The sequence below is a fragment of the Ornithorhynchus anatinus genome, chromosome 5 (genome assembly GCF_004115215.2).
Source record: "Ornithorhynchus anatinus isolate Pmale09 chromosome 5, mOrnAna1.pri.v4, whole genome shotgun sequence".
NCBI classification, from domain to species: domain Eukaryota; kingdom Metazoa; phylum Chordata; class Mammalia; order Monotremata; family Ornithorhynchidae; genus Ornithorhynchus; species Ornithorhynchus anatinus.
The window spans coordinates 91,903,887-91,929,257 of record NC_041732.1 but is presented as its reverse complement, the minus strand read 5'-3'; the positions used below and the strand labels follow the sequence as shown (position 1 = coordinate 91,929,257).

The following is a 25,371-nucleotide window of genomic DNA, read 5'->3' as shown; positions in this document are numbered from 1 at the left end:
GGAGGGTGGATTATGTATTTCCACTCCTTTCTATGTCACCCTGACTTGCTCCCTTTACTCATCCCCCCCTCCCAGCCCCACAGCATTTATGTACATATCTATCATTTTATTTACTGATATTAATGTCTGTCTTCCCCTCTAGCTTGTTGTGAGCAGGGAATATGTCTCTTATATTGTACCCTCCCAAGCACTCAGCATGGTGGTCTGCACACCGTAAGTGCTCAATAAATGCGATTAACTGACTGCAAGTCAAAAAGAAAACAGAAGTTCAAGCAGGCAGTTACTGTTACTGTTTAGCAGTCCCAATATTTATTCAGTGTGCAGAACCTTGTACCTTGTTTAGAGGTGATTCGATGAAGAAAAAAAATAAAATAAAAATAGGGTCCCCTGCCCCTAAGGCTCTCCCACTCTAAATGGCACATAAAAGAACAAATATAAACCAAAGCAAGGACAACGGGCTAAATTTCTACAGTTTTAAAAATACCAACAGCTTAATCTGCAGGTTGATCAAGATTGGGAGGTGGTAGTCTTTTGGTGCCTCTCCAGGTCAGGGCAAATAATCTTCAGTAAGAAGCAGTGTGGCCTAGTGGATAGAGCATAGGCCTGGGAGTGAGAAGGACCTGGGTCCTCATCCTGGCTCCACTGCTTGTCTTCTATGTGCCCTTGGGCAAGTCACGTAAGATCTCCGTGACTCAGTTTTCTCATCTGAAAAATGGGGATTGAGACTGGGAGCCCCATGAAAGATGGGGACTGTCTCCAACCCGACAACCTTATATCTACCCTAGCACTTACTACTGTGCCTGACATACAGTAAGCACTTAATACCGTAAAAAAACAAGAATTGCCACAACCTTCCCAACACTCTAAATGTGCAAAGGTGGCTTGTATCTGCTCCTGCATGTAATGGGACTTGTCAGTTGCTGAGAAAGGTAAAAAACTATAACTTAAGTTTCCCCATAATGGTGTGTCTGCCTTAGCTAATTCTTTATTGTCAAGAGTTATTGAAGGAAAAAAAGGTTTCATGTAGTCTTATGTGAAATGCACACCTATAGCAGATTGATATAAATCAGCTTGGCTCAGTGGAAAGAGCACGGGCTTTGGAGTCAGAGGTCATGAGTTCGAATCCCAGCTCTGCCACTTGTCAGCTGTGTGACTGTGGGCAAGTCACTTAACTTCTCTGGGCCTCAGTTCCCTCATCTGTAAAATGGAGATGAAGACTGTGAGCCCCACGTGGGACAACCTGATTTCCCTGTGTCTACCCCAGTGCTTAGAACAGTGCTCTGCACATAGTAAGCGCTTAACAAATACCAACATTATTAAATCACAACCAGTAAAAAAATTTAACCTGAGAACAGGTGGTAGCTAAAAAAGTGTGTGATTTTTCTAATTTAATTGCTAAGTTCCTAGAAGTCATATCAAGGTCCTAAGCTAATGGTTTTCATATTTTTGCCCCTCCAGCCAGGTCACTCATAAAGGAAAAAATATAGTGTGAGGGAAAGAGGGGCAAAAAAGAGAGAGATGAGACAGAGAGAGAGAAAAGGGAGAGAGGGAGAAAGAGGTCAGGGGGTGGGGGGAGAAACATGGAACAGACTTGAAAAAGCTCCTGAGTTTCATGAGAGAGTTCAGGGCCAGAGACAGGATAGGCTGAAGGCTAGAAGAGTATCTATGCACCAGAGAAAAGTATCTTGCCCATTGGAAAAAATAACACTTAAAATGGCTTCCTATCATAGGTATGAGAGATTTGAAAACATTTAGCTCTCTTGTAACTAGGACACTCTGCAAATATCCTCAGTAACTTCTGGGTCAAATCAATCCAATTTTTAAAATTTTTCATAATTGAAGAGCCAAGTAAAGCCCTAGATTCTCTTACTTTCTCTGCAGTTAAAAATACACTTTCCCTTTTCCAGGCAAATACGCACTCAAATTGGGGAAGCAGCATGGGCACGGAGATTGGTGAAGAGGTCATCTGATCAATATGAAAGTCTGCGAGATTTTCTATAAGGGAGGTAGGCTTAGAAAATGCAATACCATTAATCCTTGTGAAATCTGAAACCACTTTACATGGGAAGCAGCATGTCCCAGTTCTAATCCTGGCTCAGCCACATGTCCGCTATGACCTTGGACAGGTAACTTGACTTCCCTGGGCCTCAGTTCCCTATCTGTAAAATGGGGATTGAGACTGTGAGCCCCACGTGGGATGGGGGCTGTGTCCGACCCGATTCGCTTATATTCACCCCAGCGCTTATTACAGAGCCGGCCACATAGTAAGCGCTTAACAAATACCACAATTATCATTATTAGTAATCACTTAACAAGTACAATTAAAAAAATGATTTGGATTCATAGGAGGAAACTTAGAGGCCATTTTAAAATTCCTTAAGAATAAAATGTCTCTAACTTTTCTTATTCCTAAGAACAAAACAGATCAAAAATTGTACTGGTGGGTCAGATATATGATCTGATATTATTTCTAATAAATATGATCCCAAATTGATTTCCACAATTTATTTATGTTAATGTTCGTGTCTCCCTCTAGACATTATGCTTGTGTTTTTTTAATGGTATTTGTTCATAGCTTATTAGGATGCTGGGCATTGTTTTAAGCACTGGAGTAGATACAAGCTTGGACACAGTCCATGTCCCACATTGGGCTCACAGTCTTAAAATCCCCATTTTTCAGATGAGGGAACTGAGGCACAGAGAAGTGAAGTGACTCATCCATGGTCACACAGAGGACAAGTGGCAGAACCGGGGTTAGAACCCAGGTCGTTCTGACTCTGTCCCATACATCACAGTGCTCCTTTCTGTTCCTTGCTGTGAGCGGGGAATGTGTCTACCAACTCTGGTGTATTGCACTCTCCCCAGCACTTAGTACAGTGCTCTGCACACAGTAAGCACTCAATGTATCAGACTGACTGATAGAAGAGTGCTTAGCATGTAAGTGCTTAAATACTACTATTATTACTAATTATTATTACTATTATTATTACTAATAACCTAAATTGTTTATGCTTATCTTATGGAAAAAAATGCTTCAATCTATTGCAGACAATAAGAGAAAAAGAATGACAGTGAGGCCAATCAATAGCTAACTGGAGCACTGAGACAACTTTTCCCCAAAGAGGATGTTGCCAAAAAGTCCTCCTCCTCAAAATGTTCTCTTTTTCCCCAAATGACGCAGTTGATTCTAAACAGTTATGAAACAGGCCCTTCGATTCCACTCCTCTGTATTTTGGGAATGCTCACAGGTTCTGGTGAACAATGGCTTCTAAAATGGCTCAACGGTTGACTCCTTCACCAAAACATCATACTCATCAGAGCTTTTCTGGGTGTGGGTTTTGACAAAGATATCAACATGCACAGGAAACGCTTAACATAAAAACAACAAACATCCGCCTACGGAACTTCTGTCCTTGGCCAAAAAAGCAACACAGCATCACTAGATAGAAACAGGTTCATCTGCCATTGTGTGCTGATTATGGGTTGGTAAAAATCTTCTCTCCCAGATTGCTACAAATGATAAAACCTCTATGAGTTTCAATTTCCCAAGATTTGATGCCTCTTTGCCTCCTAATATCCTCTATTACATTCAAGAAAAATGTAGCGTCATCAAATAATTTGTTCAGTTCTATCTAAATTTTGTAGGAAAAAGATCTAAGTTGTTTCTTATCAACTAGCAGTCCCTAAGTTTCCTTATTCGGGTCCTCTTCCCTTAAAATAAAGTATACTAGAAATAGTCCTGTTTTCCTTCAATTGCTAAAAATCTTCTCTCAGTCTATATAGAATCTGCTCTTCTGATTAGTAAAAATCAACTTATTTAATGAAATTTGGAACTGCTGAAACTGGAGACATTCTTTTATTTATAAATAGTCAGTTTTCTATAATACATTAGTTTTATTAAAGAACCTTGTGTTAATGGGGAAAAATTCTGTTTTAGTACATGTCAAATTATGATAGTAACAGAACCATGTTCGGCACATAGTAAGATCTTAACAAATACCAACATCATCATCATTATTATTATTATTATCTAAGTTGCCTCTTACCTTCCTACCTCACAGTAAGAAAAGGGCAGATGAAAAAAATCCTCCATCTTAGAAACATGGAGATGATATACTCCTAATGACCATTATAAATGCCAATACTGTAGACTACATAGATGTATCAACCGAATAATAATTAATAATTATGGTAATTGTTAAGCACTAACCATGTGTCAGAAACTGTACTAAGTGCTGAGATAGATAAAACCAATTCAGTTGGACACAGTCCCTGCCCCACATCAGGCTCACATTCTCCTTCCCCATTTTACATATGAGGTAATTGAGGCATAGAGAAGTGAAGTGACTTGCCCAAGGTCACAGAGCAGAAAAATGATGGAGCCAGGAATAGAACCTATGATATTCTGATTCCCAGGCCCATGCTCTATCCACTATACCATGCTTCTCCCTATTATTATGGTATTTGTTAAGCGCTTACTATGTTCCAGGCACTATACTAAAGGCTGGGGAAGAAACAACCAAATCGGGTTGGACACAGTCCCTGTCCCACGTGGAGCTCACCATCTCAATCCCAATTTTAAAGATGAGGGAATTGAGGCACAGAGAAGTGAAGGGACTTGCCCAAGGTCACACAACAGACAAGTGCTGGATCTGGGATTAGAACTTGTCCTTCTGACTCCCAAGCCTGTGCTCTTTGCACTATGCTGTGTTAAATAGTAAATAATAATCTTGGCAAGAAACCTGGGAAGCAAGCCTCTCTGACAGTTTTGTTACTTGCAGGAGTGGAGGGGACATAAGCAGGAGCAAGAAAGACAGAGATAAAATCAGAAGTAAATGGAGGACTGATGACTTTCCATTCTTAAGTAACAAGTTTTATCCAGGATCATCTTGCTTTCGATGCAAGACAATGTAACCCCTTGGAAAATACAGTGTTTTAAGTACTTTAACGCATCTGAAATTAAATAAACTCTATCCCAATACCCACTTATAACAGAAACTTAACTTCCGGTGCATCTGAAATGCTTAAATTTAGGCTAGTACCAGCAAAATAGGTGTGTATTTTTTAATGATATTTGTTAAATGCTTACTCTGCCAGGAACTGAACTAAGCTATGGGGTCGATACAAGCTAATTAGGTTGGACACAGTCCATTTCCCACATGGAGTTTACAGTTTTAATCTCCATTTTATGTATGAGATAACTGAGGCACAGAGAAGTTTAATGTCTTGCCCCTGGTCACACAGCACAAGAGCGGCAGAGATGGGATTACAACCCTGGTCATTCTGACTCCCAGGCCCATGCTCTATCCAACAGGCAACATTGCTTCCTTTTTTTTTTTAGTTCGACTCAAAACTCAAGGTTTTAGTTCAACTCCGGAAAACAAAATATGGAAAGAACATATCTACAGAACTAAAACAAAGCACACACAAGAAATACACAGTTAATCCATTCTTGTTCTAAAAATGTTAACACCCTACTATTCTCTAAAGAACAAATATAATGCTTAGTTTTAACTCTAAGGCTGTGTCTACACATGACCAACAATAAAGTGCTCCTTTAGAAGCATTTTATTATGGAGGAACTAAGCCTGGTATGTTTCCTGGCCCACTTCTCTTCACAAGCACATTAGCTATCTTCACAGACAGAATAAAGTGAACTAATTCAGTTAAGAAAGGCTACTGCAAGGAATGAGATCTAGCTAGCAAGCCAAGAGTGCCAGCCACCACAGAGATATCTCTGAATACAGTTTAAAATTCTGGTTATATTATTAATTTGCAAAAGTTTACAAATTAAATCAGTCTATGGCTAGATTAAGTGACCTGTCTGTTCTATCTATTTGCGTGTCTGATGCCTTCTCTCAATACTCTGTTTTCACCGGACTACATGCAAATACAATAAATAGAATTAAGAGGAGAGTGCCCAGTCAACCTTAATATTCACCCCTCACTAACAATTAGACAAGTGTTCCTTGATTCCTGTCCTTAATTAATGTTGACATGTAAAAGCAGCTGGGGTATAACAATTTCCCACATGCTTTCCCTCACCCACCAGTGCAAGATAAAATAGAAGGGAAACATAATTATAGAAAACAATCTGTAATATTTCCCGCATGCTTTTCCTCACCCACCAATACAAGATAAAATAGAAGGGAAACAAAATTACAGAAAACAATCTGTAATATTAAGTTAACCAAAAACCTGAATTGAAATCTTATTTTCAATTAGTAAGATATATATCTTACCTCCGATTCTGTACATTGTGAATACTCCAGTTTACCTGTAAAAAAAAGAAAAAGAAAAGAACACTTTCAGGATTTTCGTTTATTGACTATCAGAACATCAACTGCACTGCAACTAGGTAAATGTCACTGTTATTTATATGTAATAACCACTTCTTAGAATCCACTGTGAGCCAAATGCTAAACTGACAAAAGATTAGGAATTGTTAAATTCAATAAATCAGTAAGAGAAATATAAATGCAAAGAATATGGTAAACTAAAATTTACTCAAATAGAAATTATTCTACTCGTGATTATAACATTAAAAATCAAACTCAGATAAAAATCAAATAATAATAATAATGTTGGTATTTAAGTGACTAACTTTTAAAGTGACTACTGAGTCTTTGGGAATTAATATAGATATATGGGTCTTCAATAAATTTCAGTAAGTGGATAATTTACTTCATATAGCCTAAATTTGATCATGGAATTTTCCTTTGTTTTTTACAGTGCATGGTAAAAATAAAAATAAGGAGCCAAACATCCATCCACTTAAAGATATTAGACAACTAAACAGTATTCTTCACCATTGCCTTTTCTCCAATCCTGTGACTTAGTGAAACTAACAACTTCACATGTGCATTTCTAGCAACTTGGAAAATTGTGGTTTCACTTTTAAAGGAATAATTAACAATTGTTCTAGGAAGAATATGACATATTAAGCCACTCCTGAAAAATACACCTCCTAAATAATAAGGCTTATATTAAGCCATTATTAAAAAATACACTTCCTATATCACAACTAAATTTTTACTTGGAAGTCATTCTTTTTTCCATAACACTGCACCATGCGGTGTTCAAAAACACTATTATTATTACTACTGCTATTAATAGTATCTTTTTCATCTATCACTGGAGGCAGTAAAGCACATTAAACCACCATATTCAAAGTTAGAAAGATCCTCTGGTTATATTTCATTCATTTTTATAAAGACAGACTACTCCCCCCCATTTAAATTTCCATGCTTAGTTTAAAAATTTAATTTATTGCAGGTGTCAGATTATAATTAAATACTAAAAACAGCTTGTGAGGTCTTAGATTAAAACCACCACGCAGGACAACTCTCAAAATGTCACATTCCAGGTTGAATCTTCGAAGGGGCGAGGAATGTTTTTCTCCCAAACAGCGTCACGCTCTGTATGCCTCCCTCCTACATAATTTTCTCCCAACCTACCCTCCCCTGGCCCACACTACCTACTGACAAAACTCCTACGAGCCCTGGCACTTCCAAGGGAAGGTTTGAGGAGGGGAGCCGGAGAAAGTGGGAGAGAGAACAGAGCCAGGAGGCTGCACAGGAAAAACCGGTAGGCAGAGTCTGGCAAGGCATTTTCTGCCTCTAGCAACATTTCATAGCATCAAATTCAGGCCTAGGCCATGTCAAAACCTAACTCTAACCTTGTCTTAGCCTCTTCTTATTTCACATCCCAGCCCCTACCAAAACCACAAGAGCTATTTACGAAGCGTCACACAGAATTAGTAAGCAAGAACCCTGCCCTCGAGGAGTTAACGATTTAGAAAGCGGAGCGGACCTTAAAATAAAATTACAGAGAGAAAAGGAACATGGGATATAATAATTACGGTACAGGTTAGGTAGATACTATGTGCCTGGCACTGTATTAAGTGCTGGGGTGGGTACAAGCAAATTGGGTTGGAAACAGTCCCTGACCCACAAGGGACTCACAGTTCCAATCCCCATTTTACAGATGAGGTAATTAAGGTCCAAAAAAGTATGTATATGATATGTACATACATGGATAGAAGCAGCATGGCTCAGTGGAAAGAGCCCGGGTTTAAGAGTCAGAGGTCATGGGTTCTAATCCCAGCTCCGCCACCGGTCAGCTGTGTGACTTTGGGCAACACTTCACTTCTCGGTGCCTCAGTGACCTCATCTGGAAAATGGGGATTAAAAGTGTGAGCCCCACATGGAACAACCTGATTACCCTGTATCTACCCGAGCGCTTAGAACAGTGCTCAGCACCTAGTAAGCGCTTAACAAATACCAACATTATTTTAAGTAACAGGATGTGTAAGATATGTACAAAACTGCTTTAGGAAGTTGTGACTCTACAATGTTTGGGTGGTACAGAGGTGCTTCAATGGCAGTGGAGAGGGTTTAAGCTGAGGAGACAACAAATTAACCAGGGAAGGCCTCTTGGAGGAGATGGGATTTCAGAAGAGCCTTGGAGATTGGGAGAATAGTAATGATAGTAGTAGAATGTATTAAGCACTTACTGCATGTAGAACACTGTACTAAACACTGGGAGAAAATATACAGGTGGAAATTAAACACGGTCCCTGTCCCTCATAGAGGAGAAATGTGGCCTGTGGGGTTTTCAGGGGGGAGTTTCTGGCAGAGGGGAGGGCATGAGCAAAAAATCAGTGGCAGGAAAGACAAGAATGAAGCTCATGGAGTAAATAAACTTGAAAAGGGGGGGGGAGGGAGAGAGAGAGAGTGGCTGAGTGCTATAAAACCAATTGATCGATGGTTTCTAGCTAATGAGGATGAATGGGTAACCACTGAAGGATTCTGAGGCATGGGGAGATGAGTGCTGAGCACTACTTGAAAAATGATCCATGGAGTGGAGTATCTGGACTGAAGAGGGGACATGCTAGAGGTAGGGAGACTAGTGAAGAAGCTGGTTTAGTAGTCAAGTTAGGACCTGACAAGTACCTGGACCACCATAATAGCCACCTGGATTGAGAGGATGGGCCGGGACCTGAAGATGTTACAGATTTTATATCACAGTCCAGTTTTAACCTGGTCTGTCCCCGAACCAGTTAAGATATGGCACCCGATCTCTTTACGTCTAATACTTTTCTTTTAAGCATCCAGCCTATCCTCTGCCTTGCTTCTCTATTTGTTGCCGAACTGTACTTTCCAACCGCTTAGTACAGTGCTCTGCACACAGTAAGCACTCAATAAATACGACTGAATGAATGAACGAATGCCTCCTGCTACCAAGTTACGTAACTCAGAAATGGGACTTGGGAGGGGAAAAATATCTAATCCTGACTGCCGCACATCTGCTGTGTGGACCCTGGGCAAGTCACTTGGCCTCAGATACATTAACTGTAAAATGGGGGTTAAGAGTGTGAGCCCCATGTGGGACAGGGACTGGGTCCAACCTGATTAACTTGTATCTCTCCCAATGTTTAGAACAGTGCTTGGCACAGAGTAAGCACTTTACAAGTACCAGCATTGTAATTATTATTATTTTTTAATAATGCAATGGTTCTGGAGGTATGGGGGGAGTGATAGGGTGCTCCCTTGAAGGAACACTCTGGATATGAGTGGCTTCAAATGGATTTCCACAAAACAGTGCATATGATGTCATTACACTATGCTGTGTTGTCCAGCATAACCCTCATGTGACCCCCATGGGTCATCATTAACCTCCCCTTTCTATTCACTTCACAGAAAACCCTAGTGGTTCCCAAGTCAAAAATCTTCACCACTAATGACTTACCCCATCCAGTATTACCCTACTTCTCTTCTAAGCAGGGCTCAACAAATAATTGACAGAAATTAAATCCTTAACATTAGATACTTTTGAAATTTCCCTTTCATTGTATCTTGATAAGTTCTTCAAAAGAATGTCTAGTCAATTATCTGTAAAGCGATGGATTTAAATGGAAATACAGTGCCCTTTATGTATTAGGGGCTTTTTAATCATTAAAGAAGCTTGTTAATGTTCAACTATTCAACCAGGTGAATGAAATGCCATTTCACATAATGGCTAAATTTCTCCACTTGAATATTTTACGGGTTTATTTTACGGGGTTTTTTTCCCGAGGAAAAAGAACTGCTTCAAAACAGTCACTCTTGCTGTACCAAGAGTATGCATGTATGTATTTTTTTCATAACAAATTTCAGGAACAAAAATATTCGGACAAAATGGCTACCCCATCCATTACAAAAGTCGAAGTTCCATGACAGCTACTCTACAGTATGAATTTTTAAAAAAAACCTTCAAGCACTCTTAGTCCAAAAAGACAAATTAGTGGTGTTAAATCTTTCAGACATGAAAATTGGTTTATCTTGAAGTTTGGAGATCCAAAGTTTGGGTGGGGAAAGCCAAAAACAAGTGAGATTAACAAATGAAAATTTTAACCTTAACGTCAGGAAAATTCTTCTCACTGCTCAATTGAAACAAAGCAGTTAAGAAGAAACTAATCTCATGGACCTCAGGTCAACTTTCCTTGCTGCTACTCTCTTGACCTCCTACTGGTCACAAATGCTACTTTGCTTACACTCAAAGCTAACTCTGGCCTATGTCATAATTGGTCAGCATAGATTTCCCCATTTATAGTAGTCATAGTCTCTGAATTTGTCCTTGTTTTTGTAACCTATTTTACTTGCAAAATTCTCAACTACAGTCTGCTCTCTTCAAACGTGTTTTCACAGCGCATTTTGGAAAGAACATGACGGAAGAATTAGAGATAGTTCTTCTAACAATGCACATCTGTGTGCATAGAACCCTATATGATATGGCAGAAGAAACAGATACGTGCACGTGACGGAAATGACTGTAAGCTATTTTTTTTAAGACTTTTTATGAGCATGCCATCACATTGCAGGATGTATGTATGTCAGCACCTTGCTTCCACAACATAGCTAACATGGGCATGAACTTGCTGTAGAGCAAAGACTTCACCATGCTTTATGGGTTAAGAATCCCAGATTCTATTCCCAGTCACTAAATTCCTCTGTGATGCCATTTCCCCATTCATAAAATGGAAATAATAATACTAGTCATCCACTTGTGTCAACGGTTAACAAGATAATGACTAATGGTTGCATTCTTGGAAGAAGATGATCCATAGACAATTGTATATACTTAGAAAGAGATACACATCTCTCTCTTTAGTCTCTCCCTCTCACACACACACAAATCCACCCACACCCATAGATGTTTCATATTTTTGATTGGGCTAGTAGTAGTTGGTCCTTGTTGACCTGCTTTACATAACATTTTATTCAGGTTCTTCAGGACATCTTCAGGCAAGCAGGCAGCAGATCTGAACTGGAAGTCATGCTGAAGATGTCTTTTAAAGCTAGATAAAACACTGATCAAGACACTTAATAAGTAACAATCTACCTACACTTCCACCTTGAAATATAGAACTTCACCTATCGCTAGCCACAGAAACCTATTAAGAATACAGTGTATGTACATATGCGCACCATTATTTCCTCAGATATATTTTCTGAGAATTGGCTGTGACTGTTATTTGAAATAGCAACTTCTCAGTCTGCCTCACATTTAGACCACTGGAACCAGAAGAGAAGAATAAAATGTAGATTCTGGAGGCCTTGATGATGGAAGAATAAAGAGAGTTGGGTGCAGTGCCTAGAAAGACTGTACTTTCTTAAAAGTTTGGGGTCAAGGGAATATTTGCTCCTACCAATAGGTCTTAGGGGAATTCATCACATCCTCCTTCCACTGCCACTCCCTGCCCCTTCCTTTCCCAGCACACAATCAACTGCAGGATTGGCATTCGCTTACAAGAAAGAGCCACTAAATTTTTCTGGGAATTTAGCCCTAAGGACGAACCTCATCACCACAGAGATCCCTAACTCGCAGAGATTCATAGATGACTAATTCCAGTCTATTACTTCCAAATATGATCATGAATTTCTTTACAAGAGGCAATACTACCAAATTGACTGGTGTAAACTACGTAAAGGTCGTTACTTGGGTTCCACATGATATGTCCACATGACCAGTCTGCCTCCAACTAACAGTACAAATCTTCCTTCCCACTGATTTTACTGAGCATTTCATGAGAGTCAGAATCATTTCAGGCTTTTCTGTTTTAATTTTCATTCATTCATTCAATCGAATTTATTGAGCGCTTACTGTGTGCAGAGCACGGTACAATTTTGTCTGCAGGGTGACCTTAGGCAAGTCACTTAATTCTCTATGCCTCTGTTACCTCACCTGTAAAATGGGGACTAATACTGTGAGCCCCATATGGGACATGGACTGTGTCCAACCTGACTAGCTTGTATCTTACCCCAGGGCTTAGTACAGTGCCTGACACATAGTAAGCACTTAAATACCATAAATAAATTTGGATTCAACGGCCATGTGAATTTCCAGAGGAGTGCCTCTAAAACACTAATCATATTTCACTAATACCTTTCTTCTCACTCACAATAATAAAACAGTATTCACCTTTTAAAGAATGTTTTATGCTTCCCAAGAGCTTTACAATCATGAGTCAACAACTCTTTGAAAAAAGCCCTGGGGTAGATACAAACTAATCAGGTTGGACACTGGCCATGTCCCACATTCATTCATTCAATCATATTTATTGAGTGCTTACTGGGTGAAGAACACTGTACTAAGCATTTGGGAAAGTACAATTCGGCAACAAAGAAAAACAGTCCCTGCCCATAACGAACTCACAGCCTGGGGGGAGGAGGGGAGACAAACATCAATAGAAATAAATGACATACATATATACATAAGTGTTGTGGGGTGGGAGAGGAAGGAAGAGCAAAGGGAGAGAGTCAGGGTGATGCAGAAGGGAGTGGGAGATGAGGAAAAATGGGAGTTAGTGTTGGAAGGCCTCTTGGAGGAGATATGTCTTCAGTAAGGCTGTGAAATTGGGGTGGGGGGGATTGTCTGGTGGATTTGAGGAGGGCGGGCATTCCAGGTCAGAGGTAGGACGTAGGCCAGGGGTCAGACAAGCGATCTCGCGAGACAAGCAAGATCAAGGCACAGTGAGAAGGTTAGCATCAGAGAAGTGAAGTGTGAGGGTTTGTCCCAAGGTGAACCCGGGGAACCCACCATCTCAAGGTCAAACACTATCTCATGACTGCCCAAGCCAGGAGCAACTCAGAAATGCGGATGGGATACCGCCCCCCACAACCAAAACCGCTAGATTGACAGCCCAAGCCGGGAATACAGGTGTCCTCGCCCCCATGCCAATCAAGTTAAGTATGGAGGAGGATATTGGAGGGAGGAGATTGGATAAACTGAGGCAGGAAGCTTTAATGGCCTAGGAGCACAGGTACTAAATACCTGTGGCCTCTGGCCTTCTGGGCAGCGGATTGAGACTTGCAGCAGCCGGTTGCAGGTGACCTCTGCCCAGAGTGTGAGATGCTCGCTCTGCCTGCACCAAGTGAGGAGCCGTGGGAAGGGTGAGTGTCCCGACTCGCTGAATGCTCATGGGGCTGGAAGCCAGGTGCTTTGCCACAGCTGGGTAACGCATAAATGGACTCCTCCATATTGGTAAGGGCTCATAGGTGGGAGCTAGCCAATTCTCCATGGGTGTGTAACACATAAGTGGATTTCCTCCAAAGTGGGAAGTGCTCGTGGGGTTGGAAGCCAGGTGCTTCACCACGGGTATGTAACGCATAAGATTCCTCCCAAATGGGCAGCACCCGTGGGTGGGAAGTAGCCGCCTCACCACGTGCAAACAAACCACAAGTGAATTCCTCCTCAGTGGAACCTGGATGTTCTGTCATGTGCGAGTAACACAAGTATATTCCTCCCTATAGGGAAGCTCTAATATCATTAAATAGTCATATTCCTCCCGGAAGGGAGGTTCACTTCGCCACACCCCAAATAATCAAATAATTCAATTTGCCTCATGGAATAAGTTTTGTCTAAAACTCAACCTTTCTGTCCCCAGTCTCTCTCTCTCTCTCTTTCACCACGTCGATTCCCGAACGAATCCATCTCCAGGCGACGGGTGACAATGTTGGGATGCAGAAGGAGAGAAGGGAGTTGAGGTAGGAGGAGGCAAGGTGATGGAGAGCTTAATCCCCATCTTGCAGGTGAGGGAACTGAGGCATAGGGAAGTTAAGTGACTTACCAAGGTCACACAACAGACAAATGACATAGCTAAATTAGAATCCAGGTCCTCTGACTTTGAGACCCATGTTCTATCCACTAGGCCACGTTGATTCTTCCTCTGTAATCTATAATGGCTACTACAAAACCATGAATCTAATTTGAGCCCTAATCACTTCACCTAGAATACTGGAAAAAAAACCAAAAATAAACCAACTTTGCTAATCTCCATTCCATTATTAATAATAACTGTGGTATTTCATTCACTCACTCATATTTACTGAGCACTTACTGTGTGCAGAGCACTGAACTAAGTGCTTGGAAAGTACAATTCGGCAACAAATTTGTTGAACGTTTCTTAGGCACCAAGCACTGGGATAGATACAATACAATTAGCCTCTCCATACTATACAGAATAGAAAGGCTCATCTCTCTCCAATGTCTCTCTCTCCCCACCTGATAATCCTGAAACTCCATGTTAGCATTTGGATCAGATTTTTAAAGTCTTGACTGAGGGCTTCATTGCTAAATAACTCCCTAGGGTTACCAATGACCATCCTCTTGCCAAAGACAATGGCCTCTACTTTATCCTTCTCGATCTCACCAACACTTTTTCCTGGAAACATTATCCAATCTTGGCTTCAGTGACATTTTTCTCTCCTGTTTCTTCTCTCTCTGGCCTGTCAATCTCACTCTCTTTCTCGGGCTCCTCCACTGCCTCCTACCCTCTAACCATGGGAGTCCCTCAAGGCTCAATTCTGAATTTAGTCCTATTCTCCAACTACATCCATTGGCGAACTTTTTTCCTTCTGTGACTTCAACCACCATCTCTACATAAATGATTTCCAAAATTTCTCTCTCCGGCCTGGCCTTTCTCCGTGTCCACAGTCTTGCATTTCCTCCTGCCTTCAGGACATCCCTACTTGGATGTCCAGCCAAGATCTCAAACTTAACATCTTCCAAACAGAACTCCTCATCTTCCACCCAAATCCTGTCCTCCTCCAGGTTTTCCTAGTTCAGTAATACTAATAATAATGGCATTTGTTGAGCATTTAACTATGTGCCAGGCACTGTACTAAGTGCTGGGGTGGATACAAGCAGATCGGGTTGGACACAGTCCTTGTCCTACGTGGGGCTCACAGTCTCAATCCCCATTTTACAGATGAGGGAACTGAGGTCCAGAGAAGTGAAGTGACTTGCCCAAGATCATATAGCAGACAAGTGGCAGAGCTGGGATTAGAACCCATGACCTTCTGACTCCCAGCCCTGTGTTCTTTCCACTACACCATGCTACTTCACTATCCTCCCTCTCAATCAATCAATGGTATTTATTGATACTCTGTAAATTTCCAAAGTGCCTCTAAAATGCTAACGATATTTCGCTAATATCTTTCTTGTCAGTCACAATACAAAAACAACATTTATCATTTAGAGGATGATTTGTTCTCAAGAATAATAAAAATAATAATAATGGTATTTGTTAAGTCCTTACTATGTACTGAGCACTGTTCTAAGTGCTGGGGTAGATACAAGGTCATCAAGTTGTCCCACGTGGGGCTCCCAGTCTTCATCCCCATTTTACAGATGAGGGAACTGAGGCCCAGAGAAGTGAAGTGACTTGCCCAAGGTCACACAGCTGACAAGTGGCAGAGCTGAGATTAGAACTCACAACCTCTGACTCCCAAGCCCGGGCTCTTTCCACTAAGCCACGCTGCTTCAACTGAATCAACTGAATAAACAGCCGTATTAATAAAGCTGTGATTCCTGCTTTCCCATTTGATAGATCATCTTGCCTAGGATTCTCCCAAGGTGCCAGCCAAGGAATCAGACAAGATAGGCCATCACTGATGAAGGTTTCGAGGTGAAGAACCACCTCATGGCATTCCAGGAGGTGTGCGAATTAAGCAGAAATTATTAAAGAAACAAAGTAATAATAATAATGAAGATGACGAGAGGAATAATAAGCATCGTAATTCTTAAGCACTACGTGCCAAGCACTGCAGTAGATACAAAATAATCAGGTTGGCCACAATCCCTGTCCCAGGTGGGGCTTATAGTCTACAGTGTGGCTCAATGGAAAGAGCATGGGCTTAGGAGTCAGAGGTCATGGGTTCTAGTCCCGGCTCTGCCACCTGTCAGCTCTGTGACTTTGGGCAAGTCACTTAACTTCTCGGTGGCTCAGTTACCTCATCTGGAAAATGGGGATTAAGACTGTGAGCCTCACGTGGGACAACCTGATGACCCTGTATCTACCTCAGCGCTTAGAACAGTGCTCGGCACATAGTAAGCGCTTAAATACCAACGTTATTATAGTCTAAGTAAGAGGGAGATCAGGTGTTTAATCCCCATTTTACAGGTGAGAAATGGGTGTTTAATCCCCATTTTACTGACTCCCAAGCCAGTGCTCTTTCCACTAGGCCACGCTCCTTCTCAAGGAAGCGAAAGCAGTGAAGACCGCAGTGGCTACCGAGCCAATTAAGAAGCAGCGTGGCTCAGTGGAAAGAGCACGGGCTTGGGAGCCAGCGGTCATGGGTTCGAATCCCAGCTCTGACACTTGTCAGCTGTGTGACTGTGGGCAAGTCACTTCACTTCTCTAGGGCTCAGTTCCCTCATCTGTAAAATGGGGATTAAGACTGCTGTGAGCCTCACGTGGGACAACCTCATTACCCTGTATCTACCCCAGCGCTTAGAACAGTGCTCGGCACATAGTAAGCACTTAACAAATACCAACATTATTAACTGTCTGCCAGGTCAAGGTGCTGCGGTATGGTATTGGCATTACGCTTCCGTCGCTTCGACCATAAATAGGTCGCTACATAAAAACCTATGCACGCACTTTGCGTTGGGCTATCCGCCTGTCTGCTGTGGCTCTCCAGGTCCCCCAAGGGAGAAAATGAGGCGAGAGAATGCAAGTGGTACTATGCAAAGCACTACCACTATAATCAATTCTTCGAGGCTGATTCTCAGCCCTGAAGTCTCAGGACTGAGACTTCTATAATCTTCTCAGTGGAAGACTCCATCATCACGCGTAGCTTATTTTACCCTTGAATTTTATATTCCTGTATTAGTTTCTAATTGTAAGCTTACCTATTTGGGGTTTTTTCCTGCTTTGTTACTTCCCACAGCATCTTATACTGAGTCTTGTATTCATCTGGCTCTCAATAAATCCTGATTTGACCATAGAAATTGATTTCCACTTCTCCTCGAGGTTCGTGAGGCTGAACTCTTAGCCCAGTTACTATGCTCAGTTTAGTTCACAGTTAATTAGAAACTGAACTGCCCAAAACGGCCCTGTTGGTTGGTTCCCCCTGGGGAAACCTTATGTGGAATGCTAGAGAAGTGTGACCTGACCAATCAATCAATTAATGGTACACATTGAGCACTCACTCTGTGCAGAGCACTCTACTAATAACAACTGTGCTACTTGATCTCCACTTATATGCCGAGCACTGTACTAAGCGCTGGGGCAGATACCAGATCATCAGGTCCCACGAAGGGCTGGCAATCTAAATAAGCGGGAGAACAGGTACTGAATACCCATTTTGCAGTTGAGGACACCAGAGAATTAAGTGACTTGCCCAGGGTCATACAAGAGGTAAGTGGCAGAGCCGACATTAGAACCCAGGTCCTCTGACTCCCAGGCCGGTGTTCTTCCTACCAGGCCACGCTGCTTCTCACAGAGCTTGGGAGAGTGCAATAGAGCTAGTTAGACCCTATCCCTGCCTCAGTCCCTTTATTCATTCTTTCAATCGTATTTATCGAGCACTTACTGTGGGCAGAGCACTGTACTAAGCACTGGAAAGTACGATTCAGCAACAAATGGAGACAATCCCTGCCCACAATGGGCTCAAAGTCTAGAAGCGGGGAGACAGGCATCGAAGCAAGTAAACAGATATCAATATAGATAGAATTATAGCTATAGACACATCATTAGTATAAATTAATAGAATTATAAATATGTACATCTATACACAAGTACTTTGGAGGGGAGGGAGGTAGAGCAAAGAGAGTGAGTCAGGGCGATGGGGGGGGGGGGGGAGCAGAAGAAAAGGGAGACAGTCTGGGAAAGCCCGCTGGAGGAGGGGAGCCTTCAGTAGGCTACTGCTTTCCTGCCACTTGGCAGCTGTGTGACCGTGGACAAGTCACTTAACTTCTCTGTGCCTCAGTTCCCTTATCTGTAAAATGGGGATTAACTGTGAGCCTCACGTGGGACAACCTGATTACCCTGTATCTACCCCAGCACTTAGAACAGTGCTCTGCACATAGTAAGCACTTAACAAATACCCCCATTATTATTATTATTACTGTTGGGGTGGGCTCACACATAACCTGATCCTTGCGTCCTTCTCCAACTGGGTGGAGATATTTCCTCAAAGATATCTATCGGTCAAGACCGATCTTATATTGGGAAACGTCAATAATCCCATGTTTAATTTGTAAAGAGCCTTGAAAACAGTTGTCACATATATAGCCATTAACGCCTAAGCCAGGTTCTACTTGTATAGAATGACTTTAAAATGTAAAGAAGGCGGAGTGGGGAGAAAAATCAACGGTTGCCCCCAAAATTTTTACCAAGGTAGATCATCGTGGCTCAGTGGAAAGAGCACGGGCTTGGGAGTCAGAAGTCATGGGTTCGAATCCCCACTTGGCAGCTATGTGACTGTGGGCAAGTCACTTCACGTCTCTGTGCCTCAGTGACCTCATCTGGAAAATGGGGATTAAGACTGTGAGCCTCACGTGGGACAATCTAATTACCCTGTCTCTACCCCAGTGCTTAGAACAGTGCTCTGCACATAGTAAGTGACTAACAAACACCAACATTATTATTATTATTATCATACCCCATAGCTTGCATCCTAGAGGTCACTGTCTGGGCCCAGGCTGAATGGGATGCTACAATAGGATTCCCGACCTAAGCTAGGAGTTGGATATGCCTTCATGGCTCAGTGGAAAGAGCCCGGGCTTGAGAGTCGGAGGTCATGGGTTTGAATTCTGGATCTGCCACTTGTCAGCTGTGTGACTGTGGGCCAGTCACTTAACTTCTCTGTGCCTCAATTACCTCATCTGTAAAATGGGGATTAAGACTGTGAGCCTCACGTGGGACAACCTGATTACCCTATAAATCTACCCCAGCACTTAGAACAGTGCTCTGCACATAGTAAGCACTTAACAAATACCAACATTATTATTATTATTCTGGTTGAGGACCACATCTAGGCCTGGATTGAGGACCAGAGTTTCCATCTGCACTCATCTACTCCTCTTCCAATGGAAACAATTTCTGAGCTGAGATCGTTGGCTGCCTTGAGGTTGTGGGAGCGGGGAAGAGGAGCTGAGTCTTAAAAAACCATCACGCCGCTCAGCTCTAGGAGTCAGATATAAAGTTTTGGTGAGCAGCAATCAGTCCACAGGCCCTATTTGTCTACTAAGCAGCGTGGCTTAGTGGAAAGAGCCCGGGCTTGGGAGTCAGAGGCCGTGGGTTCTAATCCCAGCTCTGCCACTTGTCTTCTGTGTGACCTTGGGTAAGTCACTTAACTTCTCTGTGCCTCAGTTACCTCATCTGTAAAATGGGGATTAAGACTGTAAATGGGGATTTCCCACGTGGGAAAACCTGATTACCTCGAATCTACCCCAGCACTTAGAACAGTGCTTGGCACATAGTAAGCGCTTGATAAATACCATCATCATTATCATTATTATTATTACGGCCAGAAGAGGTTCCACCTCTTCCACTGGCTCCTTCTGTTTCTTCACATGAGATTAAAATTCCTCACAATCAACTTCAAGGCTCGCCCCCATACCTATCTGCTCTCTTCTTCCATTATTCCCTCAAAGTGCTCCGCACATCGTAAGAGCTCAATAAATACGACTGATTGATTGGGAGGAAGTTCCAAGCAGATGGGAGGGTGTGAACAAGAGGTTGACAGGGAGAGAGACAAGATCGAGGCACAGCGAGCAGGTTGGCATTAGAGGGGCCAAGTGTGTGAACCGGCTTGTAGAGAGTGGGAAAGGAACATAGTGGATAGAGCACAGGCCTGGGAGTCAGAAGGTCATGAGCTCTAATCCTGGCTCTGCCACTTGTCTGCTGTGTGACCTTGGGCAAGTCACTTCTCTTCTCTGTGCCTCACAGAGAAAATGGGGACTGAGACTGTGAGCCCCATATGGGACAGGGACTGTGACCAACCCAACTTGCGTGTATTCACCCCTGCGCTTAGAACAGTACCTGGCACACAGTATGTGCTTAACAAATATCACAATTATTATTAATGAGGGGCGATAAATGATTGTCTTAAAACCAACAGTGAGGAACTTCTGCTTAGTGCAGAGATGGAAGGGCAGCCACTGAAGGTGTGGGGAGATGTGCAGGGGATGACTCTTGAGAAAAATATGAACAGCAGAGTGGAGTACAGACTTGGGGAGGGGGGACGAAGCTGGAGGCAGAAAGTTCAGTAAAGAAGCTGTTGCAGTAGCCAAAATGGGATAAGACAGGTACTTGAACCAGTGAGGTAGCAATTTGGATGGAGAGGAAGGGGCAGATTCTAAAAGATGTTGTGAAGATAGAATCAACAAGATTAGGTGACATACCGAACCGCCTGACAGTCGTCAGGGATAGTGGCAGTGGGAGAGTTGCGGGCTTGTGAGGCTATTCCCTACCATAGGGCCTAACACAGTACACCACACCAAGAGGGTGCTCAATAAATGCTCCTGATTAATAATAAGAGATTCTCTCTGTTTTCAGGCATGGTGACTTAACACCAATGAAGGTGGGTCGGTCAGTCCAACTTGTCTCCACATTCGATACAGGGAGGAAGAAACCAGAAGAGTCACTCTGGGGTGCCCCTCTCTGAGGGAAGTTCTTTTGGCAGTATTTGAAGCCGAGCCCATAGGAGGAAAGGATCGGGGCGGGGGGAGAGTGGGGGCAGGTTGTTGGAGAGGGAGACCCTCAGCTATCTTGGACCCATCTTGTTATCAAGAACCATTTGCCCTAAACATCACAGCCATGGTTACCAACCATCCATATGTTCCCGCTAAGAATAATAATGGCGTTCGTTAAGCGTTTATTATGTGGCAGGCAGTGCACCTGGCTCTTAGCTGTGCTGGAGCACTATGGCAGCCACTGCTGCTATGCCAAAAGAATAGAGAATTTTATAGAGAATCTGTAAAATGACATGCATCCACCAAAACATTTTATTACTCATAAACAGTGAAGTGAAGATGAGCCTCATTGTGTCTTTGCTCCAACGCTTGGGGAAGAAGCTGTGGCAGGCACAGCTTTGTGAATTTCTGGATGGTTGTCAACTCCGATCTAACACTCCCCATTCATCAGTCTACAATAGCCGCTCAAAACAATCAATACATTTCCTGACGGTGGACTCTCCCAAATGAGCTCCCATACTTAATTGTTTCACTACGCCTCTATGCATAATCTCTGCTATAGTCAAGAAAGCCTGCTTGCCATTTCCCCTCCAATTTTCCCTCCCACAGCCCAAACACATATATACAGCTCTGTCCCTGCTCCAGGCCCCTGCATAAGTCATTTCCTCCCTATCTGGAATGCCTTCCCTTCATCACACCCTAGCCTTTCCATCTTTCCAAACTTTAATTCAAAACAAAAAAGAAAAAAACACAACTCAGCTCCCTAGAGCTTTTCCAGATCCACAAAGTCCCATTCATTCTCTTTGATCATTCCAGTATTCCCTTGGTGTTTGTGGATATTTGTGAATAATTTTTTGATATAATTTATTTGTTTACGTGTTGTGCATTTGGTTTTATGTTTTAGAGAAGCAGCGTGGCTCAGTGGAAACAGCACGGGCTAGGAGTCAGAGGTCAACGGACCTAATCCCGGCTCAGCCACCTGTCAGCTGTGTGACTTGGGCAAGTCACTTAACTTCTCAGTTACCTCATCTGTAAAATGGGGATTAAGACTGTGAGCCTCACGTGGGACAAGCTGATTACCCTGTATCCACCTCAGCACTTAGAACAGTGCTCGGCACATAGTAAGCGCTTAAATACCAACATTATTATTACGTTTCATCCATGTTTGTCTATTTGTTTTGCCTCTCCTCCCTCACATTATCAACTCAAGAGCAGGAACCGTATATTTACTTTCCATTCCGCAGGACCTTTGAGGGTGCTCTGCAGACGGTCGCCTTCAAAATAATGTTAAAATGGCAAGGTGTCAATGAGTCGATGGTACTTACTGAGCACTTATGGTGCAGAGAGCTTTATACTAAGCACTAGGGAGAGTACAATACACAGAATTGGTGGACTGAATCTCTGTTCACAAGAAGCTTGTCTAGTTGTGGAGACAGAGGTTTAAATAAGGTAAAGAGAGGGTAAAGTGAATACTGCTTCCATCCGGTTTCTAAAATTTAACTTGCCATTTTGCTTGTAGTAGTTTCATGGGAGAACAAAGAGGCAGAGAAAAAACGTGGACCAGAGTAAACTGCACAAAACAGGCCCTTCAAATTCTATTGAAGAAGCTGATGATGATGATCGTCCTGACTGTAATGAAGAGTCAGGGAGAATGGATTGAGCTTATTTAGAAACTCCCTTAAAGGTCACAAGGATACACATTTCCAAAGGTTCCCATTATTTGCATGAATGAGTCAGTTTCCTTAACTATAAAGAGGGGGGGAAAGGTACTTTGGTTTGGAAAGGACATTTTTTAATCAATTTTGGAAAGATGTTTATCTAAAAATATAGACTGATAAAAATATCTCAACTTGAGCGTTGTAAATGCGAGAGTAAAAAGAAAATAGGAAATATGATGTCACAGGACACAACATGCAGATCCAACTAAGAAACATGCCTGGCCAATGGGTGGGATCCCAGGGTGGAGGAAATAAAAACGCGCTGAGCGGAGGGTTTTTAATCGTTAAAGATGCTGTGCTGCAGCGTTGCTGAAGCATGTGGGTAAACTCCCTTTTGTCAGAGTGGGGGTGGCTTGAGAGCCAAGATGGGTCTCATCCTCCCGCTTGCCACTACAGGGGTGAGGTCCCATCCCCTGCAAGAGCAGAAGACAGGCAAAAGCTCTACCTTCCCCTGGTGAAATGTCTGAAAGGTTGGCCCGGTCTGGACCAGGAGCAGCCCGGCCTGATGTCAGGAGAAGAGAGAGGATGATCTATTCCCTCCTTGCAGTAATTAACTACTTTTTTTCCATTAAAATTGCTTTCCAAATGCTGAATTTTGCTTATTATTCCAAAATACTGGCTGACTTTTCTTTGTGGATCTGTTGTCTCCCCTTTAGATTGAAGGGCCAGGAACCAGAACCATGTCTTAATCAAAGTCCAAGTCATCTCCCTAGTGCTTAGTTTGGTCCTTTATGTAGGGCAAATGTTTAATAAATGATTATACCTCCCTATGGATTTAATTTCATAACTTACTGTCCTTAGAATAAACTTAAAAGAAATTAGGCACTCGACTTGTTTGAAAAACTGAGGCACGCTTCAGATTATTAAATCGGAGGAGGTTCCTCTTATTATGTCCCCACCCAGAATTTCTTAACTCTTTTAAGATTTTCTTTTAAAATTCCAGTTCATTTTTAAATGAAGTACTATACCAAATTATATGCAATTCAATGTGTCTCTCGACATCTCCATGGTTCCTCCTTACATGGCCTATAGAGGTCTTCTTCCATTTTCTTTCTTTTAATGATATTGTCTGTCCAAAGAAAATCTTAATTAGCTTTTAATTCACTTGACCCTATTATCTAATTAATTAATTAATGTTGGTATTTGTTAAGCGCTTACTATGTGCCGAGCACTGTTCTAAGCGCTGGGGTAGACATAGGGGAATCAGGTTGTCCCACGTGGGGCTCACAGTCTTAATCCCCATTTTACAGATGAGGGAACTGAGGCACAGAGAAGTTAAGTGACTTGCCCAGAGTCACACAGCCGACAAGTGGCAGAGCTGGGATTCGAACTCATGAGCCCTGACTCCAAAGCCCATGCTCTTTCCACTGAGCCACGCTGCTTCTCCACGCTGCTATCTCAAGTTTTACAGCAACTATAAGACAAGATATTCAAGATAAGGAAGCAAGATCTAGCTCTAAAAACCCAGATTTTACTCTACTCTGATTGAGCGCTGTCCAAATCGAGGGTCTTTGGCCACATCTAGTGGGGTTTTCCGGTGGCTCATAAACAGTACAGACCACGCCCCAAACAACAGCACAGTCCAGCACCTAATTTTAGGACTACCTAGGGGAAAAAATATCTAATACCTTTTTTTGGTTATTAGTCATGTCGGCATTGCCTAGTGGAAAGAGTCAGGCTTGGGAGTCGGAGGACCTGGGTTCTAATCCCAGCTCCACCGCTTGCCTCCTGGGTGACCTTGGGCAAATTACTTAACTTCCCTGTGCCTCAGTACCCTAACCTGTAAAATGGGGTTTAAATTCCTGTTCTCCCTCCTACTTAGCCTGTGAGCCGCAAGTGAGAGGGGGACTGTGCCCAACCTGATTATCCTGCATCTACTCCAGGCCATGGTACAGTGCTAGCCACAGAGTAAGCGCTTAAATATCACAATTCGCAAAACCTTCATTTCCAGGGAGCCAGCTCTGTCTACCAACTCTATTGTACTGTACTCTCCCAAGTTCTTAGTACAGAGCTCTGCACTCAGAAAATGCTCAATAAATACCACTCCTTGACTGATTAGGATTAGTGTTCAAAAGTGCAGGGAGCTCAAAATGTCAGCCCTGAGCTGCCAAAGAACAAGAGAAATTGAAAAGAGAAGAAAATTTGATCAGTGTCCCTCTTCCTAATGAATAACACATATTCTGACCTCATCCTTCCAATTTTGACAAGGTAATTCAAGGCCAAAGCTAAAGCTATCTCCACTATCTGTTAAGGTAGGCTACTTGGAAAAAAAAAAAAGAACCTACACACCTATCCACTCCCCTTTTACCAGTCAAGGGTAAGATTAATCTAGTGCATTAATGCGACACGAGTTTTAGCTGGTTATCGCCTGCAGCAGTAGTCTCTCTGCAACGAACAAACATCTTAATGCAAGCACAGAAAAGTGGAGGGAAAGAAGGTAGAGGGCTGGACTGGGGAGCAATGGAGAAGCTACCTGAACCAGGTTGAAGGATGGATCTCTCAGCAGCTCTCCTAGGTTTCCTCTCCTCCTCCTCCTCCTCGAGGTCAGTGGTCTCTTCTGCCCCTGAAACTGTCCCTGCCACACACAGTGGCACTCAAGGATACCAGCTTCCCCAACAAAGAGGAGCGGGCCCAAGTTAAAACTGTATTAATGGCATCTTTCGACACAGCTGTCTCCCCCACCCCCCGC

The 25,371-nt window shown here is 42.6% G+C and overlaps 1 protein-coding gene across 8 annotated transcripts in view; it reads right to left on the bottom strand.

The window, feature by feature from the left end:
• SPIRE1 (spire type actin nucleation factor 1) overlaps positions 1-25,371 on the bottom strand; it is a 183,543-nt gene that overhangs the window by 152,911 nt on the left and 5,261 nt on the right. For all 8 annotated transcript variants that reach the window (XR_003759843.2, XM_029066004.1, XM_029066008.1 and 5 more), the window contains exon 2: positions 6,243-6,277. Coding sequence is in view for 7 of the 8 variants with exons in the window: in XM_029066004.1 (XP_028921837.1) it covers positions 6,243-6,277 (35 nt within the window). In the remaining variant the exon portion in view is untranslated. The remainder of the gene's footprint in view (positions 1-6,242; positions 6,278-25,371) is intronic.